General features: G+C 42.8%; 1 protein-coding gene across 1 annotated transcript; it reads left to right on the top strand.

Moving 5' to 3' along the window:
* Positions 1 to 25: 25 nt before the first annotated feature.
* POMT2 (protein O-mannosyltransferase 2) lies at positions 26 to 27,117 on the top strand. The gene is given in 22 exon segments (XM_052782817.1): positions 26 to 160; positions 162 to 247; positions 933 to 1,017; positions 1,834 to 1,938; positions 3,108 to 3,216; positions 4,077 to 4,185; positions 5,913 to 6,072; positions 8,646 to 8,752; positions 9,719 to 9,801; positions 10,929 to 11,038; positions 13,134 to 13,200; positions 14,104 to 14,173; positions 16,378 to 16,456; positions 17,241 to 17,392; positions 19,101 to 19,192; positions 20,287 to 20,363; positions 21,544 to 21,615; positions 21,829 to 21,888; positions 22,098 to 22,203; positions 24,095 to 24,235; positions 24,861 to 24,975; positions 25,560 to 27,117. Coding segments are annotated over 22 exon segments (2,226 nt in total). The 3' UTR covers positions 25,666 to 27,117.
* Positions 27,118 to 27,737: the final 620 nt, after the last annotated feature.

The raw sequence follows: 27,737 nt of genomic DNA, 5'->3' as shown, positions 1-27,737 counted from the left end.
TGCTGCGCGCGGCGGAGGCCCGCGGATGCCGGCGGCGGGGGGCGGCCAGGCCGAGCTGGGCCCGCGCGGCGGCCCGCTGCGGCGGCGGGAGTCCCGCCGGGTGCCGGGGGGCCCGGCGCGCCCCGCCGCCGCTGCTGCCCCCCCCCGCCCCCCCTCCCGCCGCGGCTCGCCCGGCGGCGCTGGCCCTCGTCACCCTCCTCAGCTTCGCCTCCCGCTTCCACCGCCTGCCGGAGCCACCGCACGTCTGGTACGGGCCGGGGCGGGGCCCGCGCCCCTCCGGCGGGGCATCGGCCCGGGGGCGGCGGGCCGGGCCCAAGGCCCGGGTTGTGGGTGGGTGTCCGCCTCCTCCCGGCAGGCGCCCCGGAAACAGCCGGCTTTCGTCGCCGCGCCCGGCCCCTCGGGCGGGAGCGTGCCCGAGCTCCCAGCCACGTCCCGTTCCCAAGCACCCGCCCGCCCCCGCCTTGCCCGGCTGGGAAGGGATCGGTGCTTATTGCAGGCAGGCGGTGGGATGGGGTCCTGGCAGTGAGGGCCACGAGGAAGCGCTGTGCTCTCTGGCCAGCCCGGCCCCGGCCCCCGACCCGCTCTCCCCGCTGCTCTGGGGACGCGCCGCGGGGAGGGGACCGGGGCTCGGGGAGGCGGTTTCGGGGATCTGTGGGTTGCAGGCTGACTTTTAACATCTCTTAGCTCAATCTGGAATCGGAAGGGCAGGTGAGGGGTTTTGGAGTGCTAATGTCAAACGCTTTAAAATGGACCCTGCCTAGAACGGCTGCAGTACTCTCCATGATTTCCCAGTGAATTTAACACATTGTCTCATATCGAATGTATGGCTCTAACCCTCTACATGATGAAAAGCGTGAGTAAAAAGACCTTCCTGGATTTTTTTACAGCCTTTGTTATAGCAGGTTGTGTGTTTGTTTGTTTGTTTTTCCCAGTTGGGATGAAACCCATTTTGGGAAGATGGGAAGCTACTACATTAATCGGACCTTCTTCTTTGATGTCCACCCCCCTTTGGGGAAGGTAAACTGCTCTTCTGTTACATGTTTTAGAAGCCACAGGAGTGGGCCAACAAAAGTCTTCCCCTTCCTCCTGGCTGAAGGATATGATGAGCACCAATACCCTTCCTAACTGTTGTTGGCATCATGGTAATTTACATTCTGTACCCAGAGCCTCAACTTGCATCTTCTCTTCTTTAGGAAAATACTTGTAATATGGGAAAACAAAACAGTATTGCATGTTGGGTATTTGAAAGGCTTGAAATTAAAAAATGAACATGGCACTTAAGTGGTTTGGAGGAGAGATGTAATAGAAGCCTACAGTTCAAAGGAACCACATGGTTCCCGATAGCTTGTGTGCAAATGAGATGCCAACCACAAAGGACCCTGAAAGCCTTGACTTGCTGTTCTGTAATTGAAGAACTTGTTCTAGCAACAGTGTGCAGTGTTGATGAAGGTGCACTCCTCCTGCCTTGGAAAGGTTATCTTCCTTTCAGGCTGAGTCTTCCTAAACTATAGGAATAGGGAGCTATGGGAGAATCTACAGAGACAAAATTCTCTCTGCTAAATCCCACACCTGGTATTTCTCTTCAGCTTGCAGTCATCCTTGTAGTCAGCAGCCGAAGTCCTTTTGATCCCTTCTGATTTTGCCTTTAGACAAAGGGCAATGTCTATGCATGTGAATTCTGTACATAAACTCTTGTTTGGATGGTGTCTCTAAATTAAGTAGTTATACCCTGGATTAGACTTGGCTTCTGTAAAAATCTTACTTGCTGCTGGCTTGGATACTCCTTCCTCCAATGTGATTTCCCTGACCAGTTTTTTCACCTTTCCTCTTCAGATGCTGATTGGACTTGCTGGCTACCTTAGTGGATATGATGGTACCTTTCCTTTCCAAAAGCCAGGGGACAGATACGAGCAGCACAACTACATGGGAATGAGAGGGGTAAGGGTCTACAGGCTAGTATCAAACTGTTTATCTCTCCTGTGCTTTTCAGTACAGAGTGTTATGTCATAAGAACAGCTCTCCTGGATCAGATCAGAGGTCTGTTTAGCTTTGTGCCTTGTCTTTAACCTCCTTAGAAAAGTGTTAGTGGTTGTATTGTGAATAAGTCTTAATGTCTGACTGTGAGCAGCCAGGTAAGACAGTAAGGTGATTTTTGAGGCCAACTCTTGCTGCTGATTAGTGGGACCACACTCCTGAGTGGGACAGATGTCTTGCCTTTTCTGCAAAGGGAACATTGCTTAGCTTGGGCTCCTGCTCACTCCATTGTGCCTGGCTGCTCTTCTGGGGAGCCAAGGATGTCAAAAAGCCAGGATCATCCACTGCCACCTGCATTTGCCACCACCAGTGACACTGAGCTGAGTAAGCTGGTGGAGTGGGGGGCAACATTACTATTCAGGGTGGTATTCTATCTGAAACCCTGGCTGTACTGCTCTCTAGGAAGACCAAGAGCCATAAAACTGACAGCAGATAACATGAGCCAAAAGAAGAAACAGTGGCCAATTGCTAGTATCTAGAAAGAAGAATAAAAACTGGGAAGGCATATTTTCTTGGTTTAGTTTCTGGGTCTCCAGCAACTCATGGTTCTAGGTTGCCCTATGCCAAAGGTGGGAGAAGTGCTAGAACCAGACATTGAAAAGAACAAATTTTACTGTGATACTGCTTTCTTTTGTTTTGATTTCTCTTTTTCCTCCTCCAACTATCCTCAGTGTCATTTGTGTAGGGGGAGGTGATACTGGTATACTAAAGATGTAAGGTTCAGGTGTATTTTATTCTTAGATTTTGTATTCTAATGTCTTGTTAAAATAAGTTGAGTATGGTGGATGTGTAGTGCACCTACTTGACATACCTTTTTATGAATATCTGATGTAGTCTAGCAAGAGAATGACTGACTGTTGTTACTGACACCTCTGCAGAACGGAGTAAGCAGCTGTCCTTCTCTGAACAGTATCTTTGTTCATTTGGCTTTTGCCTGATATTCTTAGTCAGTCAGTTCAGCTACTGCAATGCTTCCTGTTGTTGGTAGGTGTGGAAGATGAAGGGAAAAGGTATGGGTGCATGTTCACCTTGGGGAGGGTTATAACTTCTCCTGTGATCTTCTTTTCCTGCAGTTCTGTGCGTTCCTTGGCTCCTGCCTGGTTCCCTTCGCCTACCTCACAGTGTTGGAACTGTCAAAGTCATTGCCAGCAGCCTTACTCACAGCTTTCATCCTTATTTTTGGTAGGTGTTCCTGCTACAGCAAAATTGAGCAGGTTAATTGTTCAGAGAATTTAATTTCTGGATTATCGTGTGTTACCTAGCCAGGGGATATTTGGGTTAATAGTAGAGATTCCCAAAAGCAAAGTAATTCTGCATTTTATGTATGAGACTTTTTAATTCGTGGTCCCCTTGAGAATTTTACAGTCTTGTTTAGTTCATAGGTACTTCTGTTATCTGCATAACCACAGCATTGGACTACATTTTACCTCAATTTTGAGAATTTTTATAAGATGGATGGTCAGGAATGATTTTGCCCACTAGTGAAATATTGATGTCTCCCATATGAATTATAGAGGTACTTAATAGCTTACTGCATTACTGTGGAAGAGTTCACAGTAAGAAATGAATAAAGTTCCTTGTTGAATTGAGCCAAGTGGAGAAATTAACATTGCAAATGGAGTTACCCAAATTGGGGTTTTGTGAGGATGCACAGATATTGAGGCACAGAGACTTAAAATACCCAAGTCATATTCAATTTTTATAGGTAGCATCTGAAAGATGACTTCTCCTGTAGCATTCTCTGGCACCATGCTGGTGCCTTAGTAGGTAGATCATTGCTGTCTGTAACACTCTCCATCTGAATATGTTAGCAGCACCTCCCAAATGGTGTTTCACAGATAGCGTTGTACTGCCTGGTTTTTTTGAGGGGTTTTTTTCCATTTGTTACCCAAGTAGAAGTTGAAATGTTCTGCTCTGCTTCTGTTTCTAAAATTTCCCTTGTTTCCCTTGTCTTGACTACACTGAGGAAACTGGCTTCCTGCAATCTTACATTCACTTTAGAACCACAAGCCTTTTTGACGTTGTTGTGTGTCTTTTTGCAGATACGGGCTGTATTACTTTGTCACAGTATATTCTGCTGGATCCCATTCTGATGTTCTTCCTCATGGGAGCTGTTCTGAGTATGGTGAAATCTAACAGCTGTGCGGATAGGTAAGATAAAGATGATAATTTTGCTAAAATATAGGTACTCAACGTTCACACAGATGAAGTACTAAAACATATCTGCCACTTGGTAGTCTGGGTGAATGGCTGAGGTGAGATTGTTGCAGGAAATTTGGAGGTGAAAATGGCTCATGGTAGGGGAAAGAAATTTTTAGTATGAGGGTTTGTGAAACTGGGGAGAAAGTATTGTGGCTGGGGTAAACCAGGAGGGAGACTTAAATAGATAATTTCAGCATGAAAGGAAATTTCAGCAGAAATAGTGTTTATGGAACTGAAAATCTTGAAAATGAAGGTTAAAGCTTTTTAAAGCTTGGCAGGAAAGAAAGCTAGCATAGAGCGTTGTAGGTCAGAAAAGGAGGAATGAAGGATGGTTGTAACCTGTTCAAGGCTTTGCTCCTTAATGGCAGAGATATTAATTTGTTATCTTGAACCAGTCACTTTGTCTCCAGGCTGGAAAAACACAGCTTATCTGTGACTGTAATCCTATAAGCACTTACAAAATCCTGGTATCTGAGGTGAATAGTGTAATTTGTTTGGTTTAGAGAAATTGGTACCAAAAATTTGAGGGAAATATAGCCAGGATGTTTCTGAATGAAGTAGTCAGGTTGCTGCTGATATGTTCTATAGACCAGTCCACAGGGGGGTGGTGATTTATAGGTATTTGGATATGTCAGAAGGCTTCTTCGTGGCTGAGCTGTAGAGAGTAGCTTCCCCACAATGCATCCAGAATTCAAACACATAAAAGCTTAGAATACTGTGTTATATATGAGCAATATTTTTTTTTTCATGAAATGTTCAAGAACTGATCATATCATATCAGTCACACCGAATCTTAGTGTGACTGCAGCACACATGGCTAAAATGTAGCCTGCAGCGTCATGTAGGGCCATCCAAGGCCATCCTCATCTACAACACATACCCCAGGGAGTGCAAGCACTAAGTTACAGGACAGTGTTTGATCAGCTCTGTGTGCCTTGACCTGAACTTATTTCTCATGTCTTAGAGCTAATCCTGTTTTCAAACTAGTGGATTTTATGCAAATTAAAAGCCAGCTCTAGCTATTGTGTTGCTTAGCAGGTCTTGGGGATTTTGTCTAGTCAAAATACAACTGTCAAGGCATCAGGAGTCAGTAGGAAAAGGATTTTAAATTCTGCTGTCATCTTTTCTCATCTTTTCTCTGTGGTTCAATTTTAGTTTAGTTTGTAATTTGTTTGCTTTTTGCTGCAGCTTTTGTTTGTGCTTTGGGTAGATGTTTTCTGCTATGGCCTTTCTGCTTTAGGAAAAGTGGCTATACTTTTTCTCCTGTTCTCCCCCATGTCCTTAGCTTTCTGAGAGAAGTAAGTTTGCATTTCATGGAGCAAAAGTCCTGTTTCTATTTTCAGACCTTCCACGTGTCAGACTTTCTTCACACTAGTATTTTAGCTTATACCTGGTGTTTATGTTCTCCTCCTTAAAGGGGAGATCTAGGGCTGTCCAGGCTTAAGTGTTGGGCCCTTCTGAAGCCTTTATCAAGGCTTCACAAGACTGCATCTGAAGCCAGTACGCTTGCATCATTCTAAAATTAATAAAAAACTTGTCTTTCTGTTCCTCATGGGCTCCTGAGAAGATGGAATGTAATTTTGCAGGGTAACCAATTTGCTGTTTATTTTCCTGATTGCAGGTGCCCATTCATGTAGCCATCATTTATTTACTGACCTGCTCTATCTGTCCTGCAGGCCATTTTCTGCCTCCTGGTGGTTCTGGCTGAGTCTGACTGGTGTGAACCTTGCTGGAGCAACAGGGGTAAAATTTGTTGGCCTTTTTGTAGTCCTCTTGGTTGGCCTGAACACGATCTATAACCTATGGGACTTGCTGGGGAACCTCAGCCTGTCACTGGTGAGTGTCAAAAACTTTTCTTTACGTTAAGGGTTTGTTTTGTTTGCTTTGTAATTCTCTTAGTCTTTGACAACCATGTAACTAGCCAAACAGTGATACTCTATACTCTGTCTGCAGCAAATAGGCATCTGAGGTAGATGATGATAATTAAAGATGAAGGTTATAATGGAAAAACTATTGCCATATGTTTGAAAAAAAACACACACACACATTAGTGGGATATAATGTCATAAGAGCACAGCAAAAAGGTTCTTGCTTTTTCCTGAGGGGAACTATTACCTTTCCAGTTGAATGACTTTTATTTCAGTCTAGGCTAAAAATGCTCATTGGGAATGACTGTACAATGGCCCCAAGCAAGATGATGTCCCACACTGTTACCTGACCTTCTGAGGAGTACGTGCTACCTGGCAGACAGGCATGTCTTGCAGCACCTAGTTTGCATAAGCAGCATGAGCTCAGGCTCTGCTTCATGAGAGTATGGGGGGGTGTAGGCCACATAGCGGTAGCATGCGATAGTCCATCATGAGTCATAGGAGTGCTCTGCAACTTGCAGTCTCCATAGCCAGTCCTGAGGATGAAAGCAGCCATAGCCTCCTTGATTTCACACGTATTTAGTTCTTATAAGCTTTTAAGAAAATTGCTAGTGTGTTTGAGTGCCCTGTTCTAATATATTGCATTTTGTATTTGGGGACTGTGAAATCTGCTATTTGGAGAAATACCTTGATGTACCATTTGCTGTCTTGCAACCAGCAGGAAAACAAAATCTTCAAGCACATCTTATAAAAGTTGTTCAGTTCTCCTCTTGTCTCGGCCTCTTCTGAAGCTTGAAAATTCTATTTCTTTCACTTACTGTTTTTGTCCCGTTTGTCTCATAAACAGTGGGGGGTTTGGGGGACTTTTTCTATTCCTGCTGTGTGATTTGTTTTCTCTGATTAATGTGAATCAATATAGGCTGCAAAGATGCAATGTTCCAGCTCCAGAGAAGCACTTCTTGAGCAAAGTCAGTTAATTGCATTTGAAATGGAACAAATCCATCATGTCTAAGCTTTCTGCCAGCAGACGGCTGCACAGTGATTTCATTTGTGCTGCTGGCAGCAAAGGCAGCAAGCCCCTGAGTGTTAGAATATGTAAAGAAATTTACTGCAGAAGGTAGATGCTTTCTGAATAACTATTTGGCAACCTTGGTGCTTGAGGGGGGCGGGGCGGAAAAACAAGTGAGGATTAAACCCCTGAAAAGCTGAATAACTTGTCTCTGCATTTGTTAGGAAACTACTCATGATTATTTACACGCAATGTTTTTGGGACTAATTTGATTTCTGGAATTCTCAGCTTGTCTTGGTCCACTGTTCTGGTTTGCTCAGTGCTGTCCTTCATGTGCATTGTCTTTTTTGACTTTGCATTGAAGTCTGAACCTTTTCACGATTGAAGCGTATTGTGGTCATTTTGAGCAGGGAACTGGAGATTAGTTCATGTGCCTCTCCACTGCATAAATTTGGTTATGTACCATCAATCAGCATTTTTCCAAGTGCCCAGTGGTTAAGTGTTCTGCTGAAGTACTTGAGCTGAGCAACTGTTTCCTTTGTTGACTTCAGTAAGTTCTTAGTTTTGTAATGTGTTCAGCTCTTTTTCCATTACTTCTGAAATCTTTGGATCTGGTATTCAGGGATGGAGAATGATTAGCTTAATGATTGTGTGATAGGTACCATGTAAAAAAAATATGGAGGCTAGCAAGTACATCTACCTTTATCTGCTTTGAAGTTAGATGGGGACATTTAGCAAACCATTTTTCCTATTTAAGTGTTTTCTTCTCCCACAGCTATTTATTGCCCACCCTGTATTTTACATTACCACCGGCAGTGTCAGTAGGATGTGAATATGTAATTGCTTCTTGTGCATCTGTGTACAAACTGCCTTTCCAAGTGGTTTAAATGAAATACTCTGCTTTCAGCTGAAACGCTCATAGGTTTTGGTGCTGACTTTTCTGTAACTTCTGATTGAGCAGCAACAGAAGTTGCAGTGTGAGAGCATCCTTGCTAAGTGAGCTGGTTTCTGTGAATGAAGCATATCTAGGTCCCCAAGCAGTCCTGGTTACATTCATGTTTGCATAGGGCGACTCGTTGGGAGAACAAGTTTTCATTTTCCCTTTTGCTTAGCTTGTGACAGTTACTATTCTGGAAGCTATCTCCTTGCTGTGATTTTGTGTCAAGATCCACCGACAAACAAGTTAAGGTCCTTGTTTTCAAAGTATTGTCAATGGGAGCTGCCCAACCTCCTTTGCCAAAATTAGGGATGCTCAGCAGTTGGGAAAGTTAAACTGTCCTATTGCCTGGTTTTGTCTTCCTCCCAGGATCCCAGATTTTCAAGGTACCACAGCTCCAGCTTTTGGAGATGTACAGCAAGGTCTGCCTAAGCTTTTTACCTCTCTCTAGGCCTTTTTGAGGTAATTCTGCAGCCTGCTGAGCTTGCTTGCATGGCAAGGTCCAGCTATAGGACTGCTGCTCAGAGTCCTGTGAAGTAAGGAATGGAGTTGCTCCTGCAGCTGCACTGTTTGATCCAGGTTGTGTTTGTTACAGGTGATGTTTGGGAAGCATTTACTGGCTCGTGTACTCTGCCTCATCCTGCTCCCGCTTGCCCTCTACACGGCTATGTTTGCTGTTCATTTTACAGTATTAAATAAAAGGTATTTCACAATGTTTTCTCCAGAAGAAGAATCGCTTGTCTTTGCTTTGAATTAAAGGTTATTGATTATGGATTTCTGCACTTTCAGTGTCAGAAACACAGCCACAAGCTGTGTCTTTGTTTAATTCCCTTCCCAGACTCCTGCATTGTTCTTACAGAAAGGCTCTGGCCAAGCTGGCAGTGAAACTGAATTTGAGCTTGAGACTTTCTGAAATGCCAAGCAAGTATCCTAACCAAACTCTCTGTCTCCTTGTTTTCCTCCTCTCTTTCCTGGACCTGGAAATGTCTCAACTCAGTTCTTTTTCTTTTTGTTTTTGTTTAAAAAAAAAAAAAAAAAAGGCATTGCATTCCTGAAAAATGCTTTGGCTGTGATTAAAAATGTAAGTCTGAGTGTTCCCAAAGGGAGGACTCTTCTCTGAATGCCTGCAACCAAGGGATGCTTTTTATGTGGAAAGAGCACAACAGCTAGTAAAATGGCCAAGTAATGTTTTTCTGTATGCCAGCATTAAGAGATGAGGTGAATAAGCATTTCACTATAAAAAAAAAAAAAAAATTAAATCTGTTATTTTTCAGTTTGTCAACTGGTCTTACCACTAACCTCTTAGCAGAAATGAGACTTAAGGAACCACAGAGAGGCTTTATTGTATCTAACCTGACAGTGGGTCAGTTTATTTGTCGTAAGAACATCTCCAAAGATAGTTGATGGTGCTTTGTGCAGTGCCAGCGTGTACGTTTTTGTGACCTCAAGTCCTTGCAGCTCTGGACAATTTTCTGCAAGACTGTATCTGCTATGATTCACAACATTAGAGTTGTGTGCATCTAAGGGAACTGCAGTCACTCTTCTCCTGATGCCATGTCTGGTTTTATTGTTTTCCTTCTGTAAAAACAATTTGGTAATGTGTGACAGAGCTTTGTATGCCTGTTTTGCCAGACTTTGAATTGTTACATTCTTTATTCTCTTTTGTAGTGGTCCAGGGGATGGTTTCTTCAGTTCAGCATTTCAGTCCCAGCTGATCGGGAACAATCTTCATAATGTCTCCGTTCCAGAGCGTGAGTGTCCAAAGGAATAAACCACTTTGAGTGTTATCAATGTACGTGGGGTTTTAAATAAAAACAGTGTCTCCTGCAACTCAGTGCAGGACAGTGCACATTATGCCTTCATGGTCATAGTCAGATCCATGCTGTTCGTCTGTCCAGTTTTATGTATTGACAGAAAAGAAAAAGGCTGAAAATAACACTGTGTTTAGTGCATGGTCACTAGCCGTTCCTCATATTCCTTCTAGAGGGAAAGATGCCATTTTGAGGAATTTGACAGTTTTGTGTGCATGCATCTTGTTATTTTTTGGCCTTTATGTTGCTTGAGACAACAAAAAGAGATTTGTCCTGTTCACCTTAGGTTTGTAGGTGTTCAGATGTGGGATTTGTTTCCGAAATATGTGTAAATGAAAACTATCAACTCCTTTGTGACACAGTGTGGCCCTGGTTCAGCTGTGTTGTACTCAGCATGTGTACAAATTTACGGGAAAGATGGCTCCGTGGTTGTTCCCTAATCCTCAGGTTGGCTGGGGGCTACTGAGCCTTTAATATGGTTTAGCTTTCCGATTACTTCAGCTTTTCTCGGCTGTTCCCTGCTCCAGAGCTGCTACAGGGAGAGCATAAAGTCTGTTCTCCAAGACTGTTCTCTCACTTGTGTTGGGAGGCTATGAAGGGAGGAGTCTTAAGCCAGGTTGTCAGCTCCGCTATCTGATAGCTGAGCTTGCCTCCCTTCCCTCTTGTATTGCTGTAGGGATTGGGCAATGGAGTGCTTCATAGTCGTCACGTTTTTCAAACTTGATCATATTTTAATTTGACCATATACTCTTATGGAAAGCTATCTCAAACCTCTCATTATTGAAATCACATACAAAAGAACTAGCACTTCTGTTTATGTTAAAACTAGGTGGGAGAATTTTAAGTGTTTCAGCCAAATGTTATGTAACGGTTTTACTGAATCATGGTTGGGGATGGAAGATAAGCCTGCAACGAGCTGTGTGGAGTAATGTGTCAAACGGGAAATGAGCTTTCATCAAAACAAAGCAGAAGAATGCATGCCTAATCGGAGCACTGCAGACTAGCTGGGGGGGGATATTTATAGGAGAGCTGCCTTATGCCTTTTATCCTCCTTCCTTCCCGTGTAGACTTGGCGTATGGGTCTGTGGTCACAATGAAGAACCTCCGGATGGCAGGGGGATACCTTCACTCCCACTGGCACCTCTACCCGGAGGGCATTGGGGCTCGCCAGCAGCAGGTTAGTCTGCTGCAGTAGTACTGCCTCTGACTACGACCATCAACTCGCTCCCATTGCACTTAGCATTAGGGGCTGTTGTGACAAGAGCTATGTATTTACTCAGCACCTGTTACCCTCTCAGTGCCACAGCTGTGCACTTGGCTTCAAGGTCTGAGTAAAAAGGATGTTTGAAGAGAGCCTGCCACATTGCACCAGAGGGGTGACTTAGAGTAACAAGTCTTCGTTATAGTAGCAAGACCACCCTCCATAGATGGAAGCCAAGAGGACTTAAAAATAATCTTCCATAATGAAAGTGCTGTTGTTTCTTCAAGGAAGGCTGTAAAACTTATGCTTGAACCAAATTACTTACAGGTTTCGTTGCTGTGTTTTAAAAGCGCAGAATAGGACTGCTGTCTGTTGTTTTCCCTCCTGCTGCTGGCCTTTATGACCTTACATGGATTACTCTCCCTCTGTGCCTTGCTTTCCTCATCTGTCACCAAAGAATTTGTAAGGCTTTGCTCATTAAATTAGATATCTGTACATTTGTAAGCTAGCCATAATGAAAGTATCTGAACTAAGGGCTTCTGATTAAATGATTAAGCAATAAATCAAAGTAAAAATCAGAAATCATGTAACTATGGCTAATTAAGTAGTACAAAAATTAAATTAATTTCTTGGTTTTGTCCATCATCATGCAGCTTCATAAATCTTTGCAGCTTCTGCAGCTTTCCCAAGATGTATTTTGCAGTTTGCATGTTAGTGTCTAAAAATTGTCCTGAGTTCCTTGAAAGAAAGTTGCCAGAGAAAAACAAGTGTTTGTTTTTTAACTCCTTTCAGTCTCTGTGGTGAGGAAGAAGTTTTCAGAAATTAAAACTTTGTCTCAATCTTCTTTTCCTGCTGTTCTTCCCAACTGAAAGTCCTAATACACTCATGTGACATTGATGTTTATTACCATAGATGGAGATGTCATACCAAAACTGGCTCAAGGATAGGCAAAATTCAAGTACAGAGCAGGTTTTATGACACTAAAAGCAGGGAAGGGGGATTTGGAGAGTACACTGATGGGAGTTTCCTTGAGGGTAAGTGGGAAAGGGTGGAGATTTCCCCCTCTGTGCTCCCTGTCCTGGAGGTAGGACAAGGGTAGGGTGCTGGGAGGTTTTGGGGGCTGTGGAGAGGGGAAAGGATTTTAGAACTTGGAGGAGATCTAGGGAGGAAAAGGAGGAGGCAGTGATCTCTCTGCCTCCTCCTTTCCCTCCTCTCCTGATGACATGACCTCAAGGAATGAGGTTCCACCTCCAGCTCTCCCTTTTTCCCCACCCTCAGACACTCCTGTATGTTCTGCCTCTCACCTACCCACTGGGCCGTCTGCTCCCACCTGAGTGGGAGGCACAGGTCTGGGACTGGGCTAGGGTCCCACAGAGCAGGGCTTGCTGCTGCCAGAAGAGGAGAGTCAGCAAAGTGGGGTGCAGTTCCTCAAGCTGCTCAGGAAGGTTGCCCTTGGGAGCAGCACCTGGGGCCAGATGGCCTCCCTGCCCATGGTAGCAGTAGGAGCAGTTACTCTGTGTGAGGCTGAGCAGGCTGGTAAGGATTAGCTGGGTAGCATGTGCGGCTTTAACAGTTGATCCCTGAATCATTCTTACCTTGCCTGGATATTTTGGCAGAAGTATTATGGTTGTCACAGGCAACCTGTTGTCATAAATCTCTACCAGTGATACCTGTCTGTAAAGCCAGTGCTGTTTCCATCTCCTGGTGCTGGTACTGGTCAGTGATTATTCAAAAAGTTAAGGTTTGGATATCCTGTTGTTGTAGAAGGAGCCTCTGAAGTAGGGTGAGAGGAGGTCAAGCTGTATTGGTTGGAGGCTGTTCCTCATGATATTTGTGAACTGCCATTAGGTGTAGTGCTCCTGAGTGGACGAGCTATACACTGAATAAAAGGTGTGATCTGGGTTAAGGAGTGGCCAGTAACTGACCTTCTAGGGGGTACTATCATAAAAGTCATCCCAGGGTTTCTTTGTTATTGGTGCATTTATTTGGGACTTCAGTTTGCTGGCAAATGTGTGTCTGCTATCACCAGCTTTTTTCTTGTTCGGTAAAATAATTTATCCTGTGCTTTCAGGTCACTGCCTACTTACATAAAGATTCAAATAACCTCTGGATTATAAAGAAACATGATTCAGATACAGGTAACAAATACCAGTAAAGTGCCTTTTATAACTGCTGCTTCAGTTTTTCACTTAAATATTGTGAGTTCCCTCCAGGGCAAAGTATCCTGCATGGGTATGGGGGGGAGAGCAGGAAGAACAAGGGGAATCTGGCTCCATCTTGATTAATGCTGTTTGTGTCTACTGTGTTTCTGGTTTTTCTCCAGATTGTACAGCTGAAGTAAATAAGCTTTTCTCAGCTGAAGGTTGCATTGACAACTTTTCAGCTAGGTAGGGCTGCAAATAACAAGAGAGGACATGAATCTGAACTCAGTTAATATTTTGTGGAATCTGTTATTGTGGCTATGGGTCCTGGAGAAGTTGGGTCCTGGTATGTTCTGAATACATTGTATTCAACTGATATGCATGGATGCTTGCTTGGGACAAGATAAGAGTACTGAATGTGAAGATCTATGGTTTGTACATATATCTGTTGTTTTAGAATATCATATAGTGTAAGCTGAGGCATGTTTGGTCTGGGAGAGCTTCCTTTCTTCACCTGCAGCATGTGTATATAGAAATTAACATGAGCTGTCTAAACAACAAGAAATGCAAATAACCTAGATAAAATTATAATCAGTGTTGCAAGAGTAATTTTATAGTTCATGAAATAAAAAAATATATATATAGTTTTGGTGTTCAGTTAGTCTGACCAGGCATCCTCTTTATGTAAGGGCAGTATGAGCTGCTTGGAGCCATGTTCTTTGGAGTAGCCTTCAGGGCTGATCTTTAAACTAGAGCAGTGGTTTACACTAGCCTTAGAGTCGATACAAATTAGTTTGCCTTGTATTGTCTGCTTGAGGCATGAGCATTCCCAAGAAACTTTCTAAGACCCTGATATGTTTGTCAGTGCATTGATGTGATTAGTTTGCTTTCCTTCAGCAGATCTGTCAGTCCCTTCGAGCCCTGTGGAGTTTGTGAGGCACGGAGATATTATTCGTCTGGAACATAAAGAGTAAGGATGATTTATGGGATTCAAAGAGATTGTGTGATTGAATAGAACTGGTGGGAGATTTGTCCTGCTAGAGACTACATGGTTAGGCCAGCACAAGCAGGTTGTGTGTCAGAGGTTTCTGTATATCTGCATTTCCAGTGTGGGGTTTGTGGAGTTTTTCTTCTATGGTTTGTTTTGAAGGGTGTCTGTTAAATGGGAAACTTTTAACAGAACCACACAACTTCATTAGAAATACCTACCTAAGCAGCAGAGGGATTTGTTCAGCTGTGTGAGGTGCAATATTAACGGTAACTCTTCTGCAAAGAAACAATTTCAAAACCCTCATTCTTTTGCTTGTCCTGGCTCTCTTGAGTTTTCTAGGCAAATAGAGTGTGGGGTTTTTTGTCAGTGTACTGCAAGTGTCCTGTTCCTATGTGTATAGGCAGTATCCACCGGTTGAAGTTCTCAACAACACCGAGATCACAGCAGTGAAACACTTTGAACAAAAATGTCAGCTGGTGCCTTCCCTCTCTGTAGGGCATGCCTGAGAAGAAGCAGGGGAACCCTAGTGACTTGATATTTAATCTTCATCTAGTCTAATGTCACCGTGCCACAATGCTCTGTGCTGTCGTGGCTTTGATTTCTTAACAGAAGCTCTGAACTTGTGAACCTGGAAATCATGTCATGTTGTATTCAGTACTGCATGTTCACAAATAATTGCTTAGGTTTCCAAAATGATTTTAAGATTTTATCATGGTTTAACCCCAGCCAGCAACCAAGCACCACGCAGCCGCTCACCCACTTGCCCCACAGTGGGATGGGGGAGGGAATCAGAAGGGTAAAAGTGAGAAAACTCGGGGGTTGAGATAAAGACAATTTAATAGGTAAAGCAAAAGCTGTGGGCGCAAGCAAAGCAAAACAAAGAATTCAATCACCACTTCCCATTGGCAGCCAGGTGTTCAGCCATCTCCAGGAAAGCAGGGGTCCATCATGCATTATGCTTGCTTGGGAAGACAAATGCCATCACTCCAAACATCCCCCCTTCCTCCTTCTTCCCCCAGCTTTCAATGCTGAGCATGATGTCATATGGTCTGGAATATCCCTTGGGTCAGTTGGGGTCAGCTGTCCTGGCTGTGTCCCCTCCCAACTTCTTGTGCACCCCCAGCCTCCTCGCTGGTGGGGTGGGATGAGAGGCAGAAAAGGCCTTGACGCTGTGTAAGCACTGCTCAGCAGAAACGAAAATATCCCTGAATTATCAACACTGTTTTCAGCACAAATCCAAAACACAGCCCCATACTAGCTACCGTGAAGAAAATTAACTCTATTCCGGCCAAAACCAGCACAGATTTAAAAAAAAAAAAAAAGCATTGAATTTGGGGTGTTACTATCAAATATATGATAATGGTGATAAAATTTTGATTAGGCAACACTGGTTAGGTCTTGACTAGGTCTCCAGAATGGGAGGTGAAACTGCAGTGCTGCAGCAAAGATCCAGCAGATGGCTCTCATCTCCTTGCGTATGAACCTTATGCAGTGTGGGCAGCGGGTTTCTGTGCAGATAAGGCTGGGCTGGATGCAGCTGTATTGTTGGTGGGGGTGGTTCATTTTCTGAGTGTTTTTATGAAGGACTGACCAGGATATGGCCAGGTTTTTCTGGTTGCCTCAGTTAGCAGTCCCTGCTGGGGTGGGAGGCTGTTTGTCTGCACCGTGTACAGCTGGTGCTGATGGGGGTCAGTGATTCCCACCTCAGTAAATCTGTGCCTGACTAAATGGTACAATCTTTCCCCTCAAAAGCAAAATTGATAATCAAGAGAGGTCAGGATATTGCTTTGCTTCGTGCAAGAGCAGGACTGTCCCACCTTTACTCTTCATTTAAAAAAAAAAAAACAAACAAAAAACCGAAAAACAACAAAAAACCAAACCAAAACCAACAATGTTTTTTCTACTTGGAGGTGGTGGATTGTAGCTTGAGGGTTGGATTTCTGCATGCTGTCCTCCTTTTCCAGCACTGCCCAGTGTGGCATAAGCTCAGAGTTGCATGGTGGGAAGTGGCAGTTACTCTCTGTGGCCCCCATCGCTGTTAAGACTGCATCCTGCCCTGCCCTTAGCTGGAATTCAGTGGTCAAAGCACTGGCAGCTCTCTGAATGGCTCAAACAAAAGTTCATATCACAAATTTACTGAGACATAAAAACAAAACAAGGTTTGACTTTAAATTTCGTTTCAGAACTTCTAGAAATCTTCACAGTCACCAGCATGAGGCTCCCCTGACAAGGAAACATTTTCAGGTCACTGGCTATGGAATAGTAAGTGAATGGCAAGATAAAACAAAAGCTCCTTCTTTTGGGGAGAGTTCATACCATGCCAAGGGGATTTATTCTTGCTTTTTTAGTTTGTTAGCCAAGGTGATAGATGTACATCTACCATACTGGAGGAAAAACTGATTTAGTATGAAATAGCTTATCTCATATTTAAGGTCTATTTAATGTGAACACAGACAAGGAAATAATTTAAGCTTTTACTGCCAGTCTAGCTTTGGCAGCATTCAACTCCAGAAATGCCAAATTGAGCAACCTTGAAGTTGCTCTGACAAGTATTATTTTATGTATTTGGCCTTGTCACATAGACAAGTGCCTTTTTTTGACAGAACGATGACAGAATTTTGAATCATGAAAATGAAATCTGCTTTGAGGGCTGAATTTCCAAACGCAAGGGGCTGTTGCCTAAACCCTTTTGTGAAGCAGCCAAGTTACCCCTGTTTAAAAAGTAACTCTGAGCCACAGTCAAGTATGAATTGGAAGCAAAAAAATTCAAGGTTGGCAAGATGAAAACGTATTTGAGTAGTTGCTCATGTCTAGAATCATCTCTTCCTGATGGGGAATCTCTTGTGTGAAGTCTGAGTGAGAGTAGCCTGGGTTCCTTTGTTTTGCTTTGCCACTATTAGAGTTTCAGAAGTTCCTATTTGCAGTGCTTCAATCCTGTATGTCTTCTAGTTTTTTTGGTTTGGCATTTTCTTGTTTGTGTGTTGTTTTTGTTTGGGTTGTTTGTGTGTGTGGTGATGTCTTCTCCTATGGTATGTTCTCATGATAGAATGGAACAGGAGACTCCAATGATTTCTGGCGGATTGAAGTGGTGGGCAGAAAGACTGGGAAGCTCATCAAAGTCCTACGGAGTCAGGTCCGGCTAACGCATGTGGCCACAGGGTGTATATTGGGCTCTTCTGGAAAGACGCTGCCAAAATGGTAAATAGCTTGTAATCCCCCTCCACCCTTGCACGGCCTTGAGCTGACATGTTCCTTTGTGCAATGGTACTTTTAAACTAAGCAATAACCACATTTCTTCCATTTCTTTATCTTTAAAAGAATAAAAAAGTAAGTAGCAGGTACTAAAAATATAACGAGAGGGGAAGATCTGGGTTAGGGTTATGCAGCCTGTTACAGTGAAGGTATACAGCTCTGAAAAATAATATCCCTTACTAAGAGATCCAGGAGTGGCATGGGCATAGATTTTGTCATCTGGTAAGTCCAGGAAGGGATGACAGACGTGTTCTTCAAGGCCCATTTTATTCTTGGGGTTCACAAAAATTGCTAGAAACTGGGGCAGTTCATGCTGTTCCTTACCGTAATCCTCCAAATTTCTTTTTATTTCATTTATTTATTTTGTGGTTGGAAGACCTTCTGCCATTTTTGCATGCAGCGTCTGAAGAGGGGGCAACAGTAACAAGCTGCAATTAGCAGGGGTTGTGATTTAATATGTCCTTGAATTATATATCTTCATCATTAAAATGAGGTGACATACAGACTAATGCCAAGCAAGCTGCTGTATCTACAAAGCTGTACTGTGTGGGATGCTAACATGAATCCTGAAGCAGCAGGCTGTGCACTCATGTTGCTTTTGTTTCCAGAGCAGCCTCTCTTACTGCTAGCTTAGGTTTCCCTTCACTGTGTTATGGTAAAAAGGACTTCTAAGGAATCCTGTGGATGCTGAATCATAGTGAGTGCAGGCAGATACCTCTGGTGACTGCCTGGTCAGGAATGCAAGTGCCAGTTAGACTTTACCTGTAAAACTGTGCTCATGGGTAAATAATGTGATTGGTTTTAAAAAAAACAAATCACCGCCTCTGTCAACAGCATTCAGGAAAGGGGGTATTTTCCCTGCCCCCCCCCCCCCGACACAAACTTACCCTGTGAATGAAGTTACTGCCACAAAATATTGATGGCATTGAGAGCTGAGAGGAAAAAATACTTGTTAACTGCAAATAAGGATGGTTAGAGTATATTGGATTTTTTTTTTTTAAGGAATTTAAAGGGGAGTAATCACTGTCCTTCTGAGAATTAAGTGTTGATTAATTAATGGAATTAATTAATTAGTGGAGTTAAGTCTGCTACGTGGTGATTGGTAGAAAATTCCTTATTAATCTGTCACATTACTGCAGGGTTTGATGCACTTTCTCCCAAAGTGTTTGATGTGACCTGCTAGAAATAGGGTGACAGACTAAATGAACAGTTGGTGGCATCCTCTAAAGTCATTCTTTTGTTTCTGTAATGCAGTTGCTGTAGGCATGGATTGACTTAATTTAACGATGGTGATTTTCTTCCGGAGAGACTGTAAGGGTTGACTTGAAGTAGTTTTTAGTTGTTGATGTGCATCATCTTCAAAAATCCCACTGCTTGTGTATGGACCTAGGTTTTTTAGTTTAGATGCCCAAAGTTAGAAATGTGGTTCAAATATTCAGTAGAATGTTGATGTTGGCTGCCTTGCAAATCTCTTTTGGTTTCTACATGGTGCTTAGAGCATGTAAGAGTATGTAAGAATGCAGCTGCTGGGGTTGGGTGGTATGGTTAAGTCTTATGGGAAAGTATAAAGCTAAATGGGGAAAAATTCAGACATGAACTGAAAGTACTGACTCATCTTTTGTGGGGTGGTGGCTAACTGTTCTGCTGTTCTCAGGGGTTGGGAACAAGTGGAAGTCACCTGCACACCATACCTGAAGGAGACTCCCAATTCCCTCTGGAACTTTGAAGATCATATTAACCCTAAGTGTAAGTAATTTATTTCCTTTTCCTTTGAGAGTGCATCTTGGCTTGCTGTTAAAGGAAGGGATGAGCTATCAGATGGCAAGAATTCAGTGTTTGGAATTTGTGTGTTCTTTCCCAACTCAAGCACAAACTTGCTGAACTTGGGCCAGTTGTTCAGAGATGTATAGCCTTTTTCTACTTCACTGTTTGTACTGTAAGTTGGTGATAATGCTTCAAGTGTAGTGGAAGTATAAAGACTTTAAGGATTTTGAGATCTTCATGGGTAACAAAAGTGTGAAGTTTTATAGGCACTCCAGTACAGGCTGTTATTTTTAATAGCATTGGTTTAATTGGGAATTATTGTCATTGATATGAGTATGTTGTATATACTTCAATGATTTTTTTTTTTTAAAGTTAGGATCCACCCTGTTCTGGTGTATTTTTTTCCTTCTCTTACCAGGGGCATGCTAAATAATGACTTTGCAGTACCATCAAGAAATGAATAGAAGTGTGATAGAGAACTAAGTTTGCCAATAATGACAGATGGGCCTTGCAGCCTCATCCAGAAGTTAGATATGTGTCACAGCCTCATTTGGCCTGAATTATTCGATATAATTTTCATCCCATGAATTGCAGATGACTTGGGCTGAGTTCTGAGTTATTAAAAAAAACTAGAGTTCATCCTTTCAGAGCGACTGTATGCAAACCAAAGGAGAGGAATCCTGGGCTGTTGACTTGATAGAGTTTCCTTGTCTGTTGTAATGTATTTTACATTCCCACACTCCTGGCTCATTTACAGATAAACAGCAGCCTATGAACAATATGTCTCTAATTTCAGCTAGAAATACAAATCTGTTTATTTCCTGGGCTTTTGTCTATTTCTCTTGCTCCTGGAAGTAAAGGAGGAAATCTAGGAGTACATCAGTTGTGAAATTCACCGGGGGATACTTCTGACTGCAAGCCTCTGTGTTTAGAATATGAATTAATTGCGTAGGAAATTTAAAAGAGGTGCTAGAAGCAGATTTGTCACAGGAGGAGAGAGTTTAGTTTATTATGAATGAGGCAAATAAAAGTAAACCATACAGACTTCTAATCTATTTTTCTCTCTTTTTCTAAAGTGCCCAATATCAGCCTGGATGTCTTGAAGCCCTCTTTTGCAGAAATTCTGCTAGAAACCCACATGGTTATGATCCGGGTAGGATATCATTAATTCTAGATTATAACTTTCTTCCTCCTTTCTCTTTCATCAAAAAGAAACAGCATTTTCTGAGATAATCTGGGTGATGGCTGCAAGCTAGGGCAGAATTTACGTGCCCCAGCAACCTACTTGAATTTATACTTAGAAAAAGGGGTGGTCTTGCAGCTAAATCTTCCAAAAGTTTGGAAGCCTTGGGCTTGGTGCCTGGCTCTGCTGTTGGTGTGATCTAGCTACAGCCTAGTTATGTAATCCTTCCACTACTGAAATTTGGTTCTGTAAAGGAGAGTTGGAAATGTTCCCTACCCTACTGGAAGGTTTTAAAGTTAAATTAGTATTTGTGAGGCAGCACGATATTACTGTGGTCAGAGTTGGGAAAATTAGCTAAACAGACACTTAGGAGAACAGCAAATGTTTGGATTGAAAATGGAAAACTTCTAATTTTTTTTTTTTTTTTAAGTTCATTGAGGTGCTGTGTTTTCTGCTTTCCTCTTCCCTATTTATCCCTGAATATAAAAAAAAAAAAAGAGCTGGATTTAATATTTTCAAGATGGACTGCTCTTGTGGTCTTTCCCCATGATTGTTCTCTGTGTTCTTGGCCACAGCCCTTCTGCTTCCAGCTCCTCAACCCTTTGTCTGAAGAATGAGAAGTTACTATTTTGAGAAAGGAGTCTAAGGTTTTATTTGCTACTGTTTGTAGAGCTCTTCTCAGATTCTTAAGAGAAAGAAGGTAGTCAAGCAAATCGTTATTAATGCTAAGCATTTCCATGGCAACCAGTGATAATGCTGTCTCAGGTAAGGAAGTACCTGTGTGAGTTTCCATGGAAATAATCTTTCTGAGGCTTTTTTTCAGAGTGGAGGGAAACCTGTCAGAGTAGTCTCTTAATGAACAAAGGTCTTGCTTATGCAACATGTGTCCTCATTGACAGAAAAGGTGGAGAAGAGAAATGAGAGAATGCTGCCTCTAATGGTACCCAAAGAACATTTTCACTTGTACAGTAATATTAAAACATCCATTGTCCTCATTGTGGCCATCTCCAGAAGATGATGTGCTTATGTAGTCAGAAAACAGCTTTACTCAGGAAGAGTATTCATGTATGTATGTGTATCCAGACATTTCTGGGCAGGCTTTGCAGCATAACTGCCTGCTCGTTTAAATTTTATCTTGACTTATATGTAGGGAAACAGCGGCCTCAAACCAAAGGACAATGAAGTTACATCCAAACCTTGGCACTGGCCCATCAACTACCAGGTATATTGATCAATCCACCTTACTTTCTGTTTTCAAATGCTTTTGCTGTGCTTCTTGAAGCATAGCACCTCTTAATGGCACTGAAGATGTTGTCAGCTTTATTTTGTAGCACCTGAGCTGCATGGATGGGAATTTGTCTCACCTTTGACACTGCGCAAAATACAAACTGGACTGACAGAAACCCATTTACTCCCTTCTGCTCTGTTTCCTCAGGGCCTGCGTTTTTCTGGTGTCAATGAGACCGATTATCGAGTTTATTTGCTGGGAAACCCGGTACGTTGGAGTGGGAGGTTCCAAGCCAATGTCTTTAGCAAATTTTAGCTTAGTCTTGTCTCTGCCAGCGACAATAATGCTCTTCCTCCTCCTCCTCCTCCTTTTAGACTGTCTCTCTCGTACTCTTAAGCTTGCATGTAGCTTTTCATTTCCTCTCACATGCACATATCCAACCTAAAGTCCCAAATCTTTCTTTTTTTCCTACGTAGGTGATTTGGTGGCTAAATCTGGTCACTATTGGGTTATATCTTCTGATAACAGTTTCCACTGCAGTGGCCCTGAAGAGAGGTATCCAACTGACATCTGAACTGAAAGGTGAGGTCAGTTTTCCTATCCCGCCTGTGCTATAGAATCTCTATTATAACATCCTGGTTTCCTGATAAGGAAAGCTCATCTTGGGACGCCTGTATTAAAAAAAAAAAAAAAATAAAAATCTTTTTTTACATTGCATTGAAACCTTGGGGATTGAACAAAATACGCTCAAGGCAGCTGTATGTATAAAACGCTAAGCTATATAGTGCTTTGAAAGTGTAGCACTGAACGATGTGACTGTTAACAAAGGGTTCCGTACTGGAAATAATCACTCTTGTGAACAAATCTTGTTTTTTGCATGGCAGACTGTTCCTGATGAGTTGCCAAATTTTTGAAGCCTTTAAGACTTCATCAGAAATCCTGAAGTCAGCAAGGGCCCTGAGACACCTACTTAGCCAAAGAGAAGAGCTCTGGAAGTGACTCACAGGCAGAAGATGTGATCAGTGGCTCCTCAAAAGTCTTATGCTCCTTTGCTGGAGATTTCAGAGCTGCTCTGTGTGTAAGCTGGCATCTTAAGGTGATCCAAAGATGAGTCTCAGTAGGCTTTTGCTGCCTTGTTTTCTGGCAGGAGACAAGGGCTTGGATTAGTCAGTAGCTCACATGCCAGCTCTGCTTTGCAGGTGATCACCCAGCCTACCATGGGAGTTGCATATGAACTGCTGAAGAGCCAAGATGTTGGCCACAGTTGCTCTCAGTTACACTGATTACTGCAGCTCACAAATGACCAGATGTATATCTGTTGGAAAGACTATAATTGATCTGGACATATGAGTAGGAGAAGGTGACAAAACCTGTGTCAGGGAAACCTTCCTGATGCAGAGATCTACTGGTCCCATGGTTTTTAGCTTGTTCTGCTTAGCAGGCTTCCAAGGTGTTTTTTCTAGTAGAGATACTTATCCCACACATGTTACTAATAATAGGCTTCCTTTTCATAAATGCCTTTTGCAGGCACCTTAAAATTGTATGGATGGCACGACTTTGTGTGCCAAGAGTGGGAAACCACTGAGCTTCGGTTATCAAGTAATGTCTACAAGGAAAAGAGTGGGAGCTTCGTATCTCAAATAGTTTACTAGTGAACAGGACAGATCTTCAACAAAAATACTGCAAGGTGCTACCTGTATTGGCTGTAAGGGAGACAGACCAGTTGGATTAATGCCCTGCTCTCAAGCTCTGCATGTGCTCTGTAGTATGCATGGCATTTTGAAATGAGAAATGTTTCCCGATATTTATGCAAAGCAAATGACAAATGCAAGAGATGCAATGATCCTTTATTATGTCCAATGCCAAGGTTATAGAGCTTTTCACAAACCCTAATAAGTCATACTTTGACCATTCCAGTTTACATCAATGGCTGCTTCATTTTGTAGATCTCTCTGTCGGAAGTGAATTCTAAAATGTGATGTGAAACTATTCAATTACATAATAAGTTATTGGCTAAACTGCATGCGGACACCAGAGCTGTCAGTCCCTTCCCCAGGCTCTGAAAGCTAGGCAACGTTTCTTTCCAGGAAAGGCTGGCAAAGTGATCATGTGGATGGCTTGTAGTCTGCTACAGAGAGAAGAAAAAACATCAGAAACTGGAATGACCTCATTAGTCTGATGTATGTCCTGAGAAACTGCAAGTTTGGTCTTAACATAGAGCATGGTCAACTTCCTGCCAGTCCCTTGAGACTTATGTCTTTGTATATCTTTTCTGATAACTGTTCTCCTGAAAAGTGTTTGTATGTTTATAAAGAATGCAGCTAGGCTGTTGCAGATGCTTGGAGCAATTTCAGACCAGTACATGACTTCCTGCAAAGATCATTCCTGATGAGTTTACTTAATGTGATAAGGTTTGCAAATAGGAATGGTAGTTGAGTTTTTCTCTGCTGAAGTCTGTTTATTTGTGTTCCAGAACTGTCCAGAGTCGTGCTACGTGGTGGTGGGCAGATCATGCTGGGCTGGCTCCTTCATTACCTCCCTTTTTTTATGATGGGACGAGTTCTCTACTTTCACCACTACTTTCCTGCCATGCTTTTTTCCAGCATGTTGACAGGTAAATACTAGAGTCTGAGAGAAGACAAGGCAGGGAAACAGGTGAAATTCTGTTAAATGGAATGTTTTCAGACTAAATATTTTTTTTTATAGGTTTTCTGCTTGCTTGTGCAAAGTGCTTGAAAACATTGACAAATTCAAAATGTTTTTCACAAACCAGCTTGCAGTGCCAAATTGTCTTTTTGTTACCACCCTGAAGAGGCAGTCATGTCTAGTGCTTAGAGCATTTAAATTTAGAGATATGATTCCTATTCTCTGCTGCTTCGCTGTTCTTATATATGCTTTTATACAAGTTACTTCCCTTTGTTTGCTGCCCCCACCTTTCTGTCATGTCTGTTTATAATTCAGTCTTGGTAGTTTTTCCTGTGATTTTGTACCAGCTTAGCTAGCATCTGGGGCCCAGATCTCTCTTGCATTTATTCAAATGGAAAGGTAGGAGAAAAGAACCTTCTGCTGGTACAAAACAATCCTGGTAGTTCTGAAGGTTACCAATGTAAATGAATTTTAAAATTGACAAAGTCTTCTGGTGTTAACAGAGCTTTGTCAGCTCAGGCTATGACTGAAAATAGCAGCTCTGTTCTTTCACCTCTGCGTTGCTCCTGACTTCTACCTTGTCCTTCTCCTAGGAATCACCTGGGACACACTACTGAAGTTCTGTGCTGCGTTCTTGTCACCCAGCACTACAGCTAGAAAAGTATATGGAGGGGGGTTCCTGGCACTGGTTCTGCTCATCATGTACAGGTGAGTGCTGAAAGCTGAACTTTTCCTGAATGTGTGACAGTCACTGTCTCAATGGAAACCTTACTGCCTGTTAATTATCCTTAGCCTTTGTTTCTGCCTCTCTTTTCTCTGCTGAACTTGTCAGACATCATCAAGCCTAATCCTAAACTCTCACATTTGATTAGATTCAGCATCTATGTCCCAGTAATGCATTATAAACATTTTTCCATTGCAGGGAATCTTTCTTTTATCCCAGCACTCAGTGTCAGCACTATTCTCCTCCAAACCTGCAGTTCAGTGGTTTCTGATTCTAGTCCCCATGCTAGAAGGTGCTAGATCCCTCAAATACAGGCAAATTCTTCATTGCTGTACATTTTCTCAGCTGGCTTTTCTCCAAAGCTGTTGCTTTCTAAGAGAAAATACCACCTGTGATAAAACTGTGTACTATGTATATATTGTGTTCAGCAGAGATTAGAAGGTCCCCAGTGGAGCTTAGAGCAGCCCAAAAACAAAGGTCTCATAGGACATCTGTATGGACTAATCTGCAATGTTCTTGGGACAGAAAACTGTGCAGTCCCTGATGGGCAATTGGTTTCTTTCCACAGCTTCTACCTCTTCCATCCTCTGTCCTATGGGATGATAGGACCCATGGCCTCTGACCCTAGCAGCCCCATGGCAGGGCTCCGGTGGATGGACTCCTGGGAGTTCTAGAGCCAGCGAAGGGAGCCTGGGAACAGCAGATGAGAAGCATGAGATCTGCTGCATGTCAGGCTGATTCTGGTGCTTTGGAGTCAAGTGACTGTAAAATGTCCTCTCTGGAGAACTCTGGGTATAGTAGCCCTGTTGCTTTGGCATTTGTTTGCACTGCCTGCATTGGAAGATGCAGAGGATGACCACGAGAAGGTCTTCTTAAAAAGACTTATGTCCTGAATCCTTAGGTTATATTCCTGGACAACTGGCTGCTTAAATCTCAATACTTTCAAGCAACATACATCAGTCAAACAGCAGTGGCATTCCAGCAGTCAGACCAGTACAAGTTGGAGGCTGTGTGTAGTTGCATGTTCACATGTATGCGCGTCTGCCTTCCTGTAATCTAAACACCGTTACAGTTTGAGAGCCAGACAGTGTCTGAGACGTTAGGACTTTTATCATGATTAACAACCTTTCTTATGGTGAGGTTTTTGAAAGCTTCATATAGGCATCTGGGGACCTCCGTTCTGCCCTGCCCTGGCTGTCTGCATTTTTTTTATTCTGACCCTGAATTTTTACAATGTGACTGAACAGGGTCTACTTGACATCTCCTGAGCCACTGTGCCTTGCCTGTCTCCCAAGCCCTCTGCAGACAGAGGAGATGGAGATTGTTTATCCCCGTATACTGCCTTGCTTCCTGGTCACCTTTAATAATTGATAAGAATCACCTAGCAGGCCTGTGCTCGGAGCCAGACTGTTCCAGCTCAGCACTTTGTAGCTTCTTTGCAGTTCTGTCTGAAACTGCTAAGGAAATTACAGTGGAAATAGCAGGTGATTTATTTTCTGCCCCAGTATGCTGTGAAGACCAGCTTCTTGGGTGTATACTACAGACTGAAATGATAGCTTGGAAATTTTACAGACAGCTATCATTCATCTTTTGATCCCAGCTATTCCAGTGCCAGTACCTGTGCTTTTAGGGGGAAGGCTTCATCTTAATGAATGTAGCATCTGCAAAACTGGCTGTCAGTGCCACGGTATCTGCTCACTGTATTCCAATATTGAGCAAGTTCCCTCTCGTAGATAGCTGAACATCAAATTACTGTATTGAAGGAAATGTGAGGCCAGGCAAAAATTCTTTGTCTGTTAAGTGTCAAGAGCCATTGGATGTTGAATCTACCCCCTCCAAGAAAGTGGAATTCTATTTATCAGGTGCCTTTCTCCAGTGTTAGGTCTATTTTTGTAAATGTTCCTTTCATTTCATCTCCTACTCTTCACCCAATTTAAATTTCTTGTCACAGTTCAAGGTTGCTACCTTGTAGCATCCAACATGAATGATCCCAGCTGTGTTCCTGTCTCAAGAAGTAATATTTGCAAAACTCTTTTGTGTATGTTTCAAGGAACTCAAGCCTTTCATTTCAGAGTTCTTGCTCTGCTTCTCAGCCTTGCATCAAAATTACAGTTAAAAAGAGAGCAGCAGGTGAGTGTGTCTGTCTTTAAACATGAACCGTGCATTCATTTCTCTTACCAAACCTTGAATCCTAATGTATTTCGTACAACACAGAAGGGCTGCATTAGCATAGTTATTCTGTGGGGGGGACTAAGACTTCAGGCAGACTTGCTTTCATTCCTCTCTATTAGAGATCCATAGCATTGTTCAGTAAGGCAAGCTGCTTGCTATTGTTGAGGCTCTGGCTTGGTATGTCACATCTCTCTCTAGAAGTTGACTCCTGCAGACACTAACTCAGATGGTATGGACCTATGCTTTTGATTCTAAAGGTTTTGAGTTAATCACCTGCTGGTAATGCATGGTGGGAAGTCATTGCACTAATTAGCTCCTGAGTTTGATGATTCTTTTCCACTTGCTATTGCAGGAAGTGCTCCCACCCGCATGAGCCAGGGGTTCATGGGGGTGATATATATGCAAGAAGGATGAGGGAGAAGGCTGCAAACTTCTTCAGATCCTGCTTGATCTGACAAGCTGTGAATTGTTAACTGTTGGCAATGTGGCACGCAGACAGTGCAGTGCTGCCTTTGTAGCAATATGATTCAGCACCTTCTACTCTTGGTGAGATTATTGGCTTAATACCTTGCTA

The sequence above is a fragment of the Harpia harpyja genome, chromosome 3 (assembly GCF_026419915.1).
Source record: "Harpia harpyja isolate bHarHar1 chromosome 3, bHarHar1 primary haplotype, whole genome shotgun sequence".
In the NCBI taxonomy this organism is placed as follows: Eukaryota; Metazoa; Chordata; class Aves; order Accipitriformes; family Accipitridae; genus Harpia; species Harpia harpyja.
The sequence above is the reverse complement of the archived record's forward strand: the minus strand, read 5'-3'. Positions and strand labels throughout refer to the sequence as shown.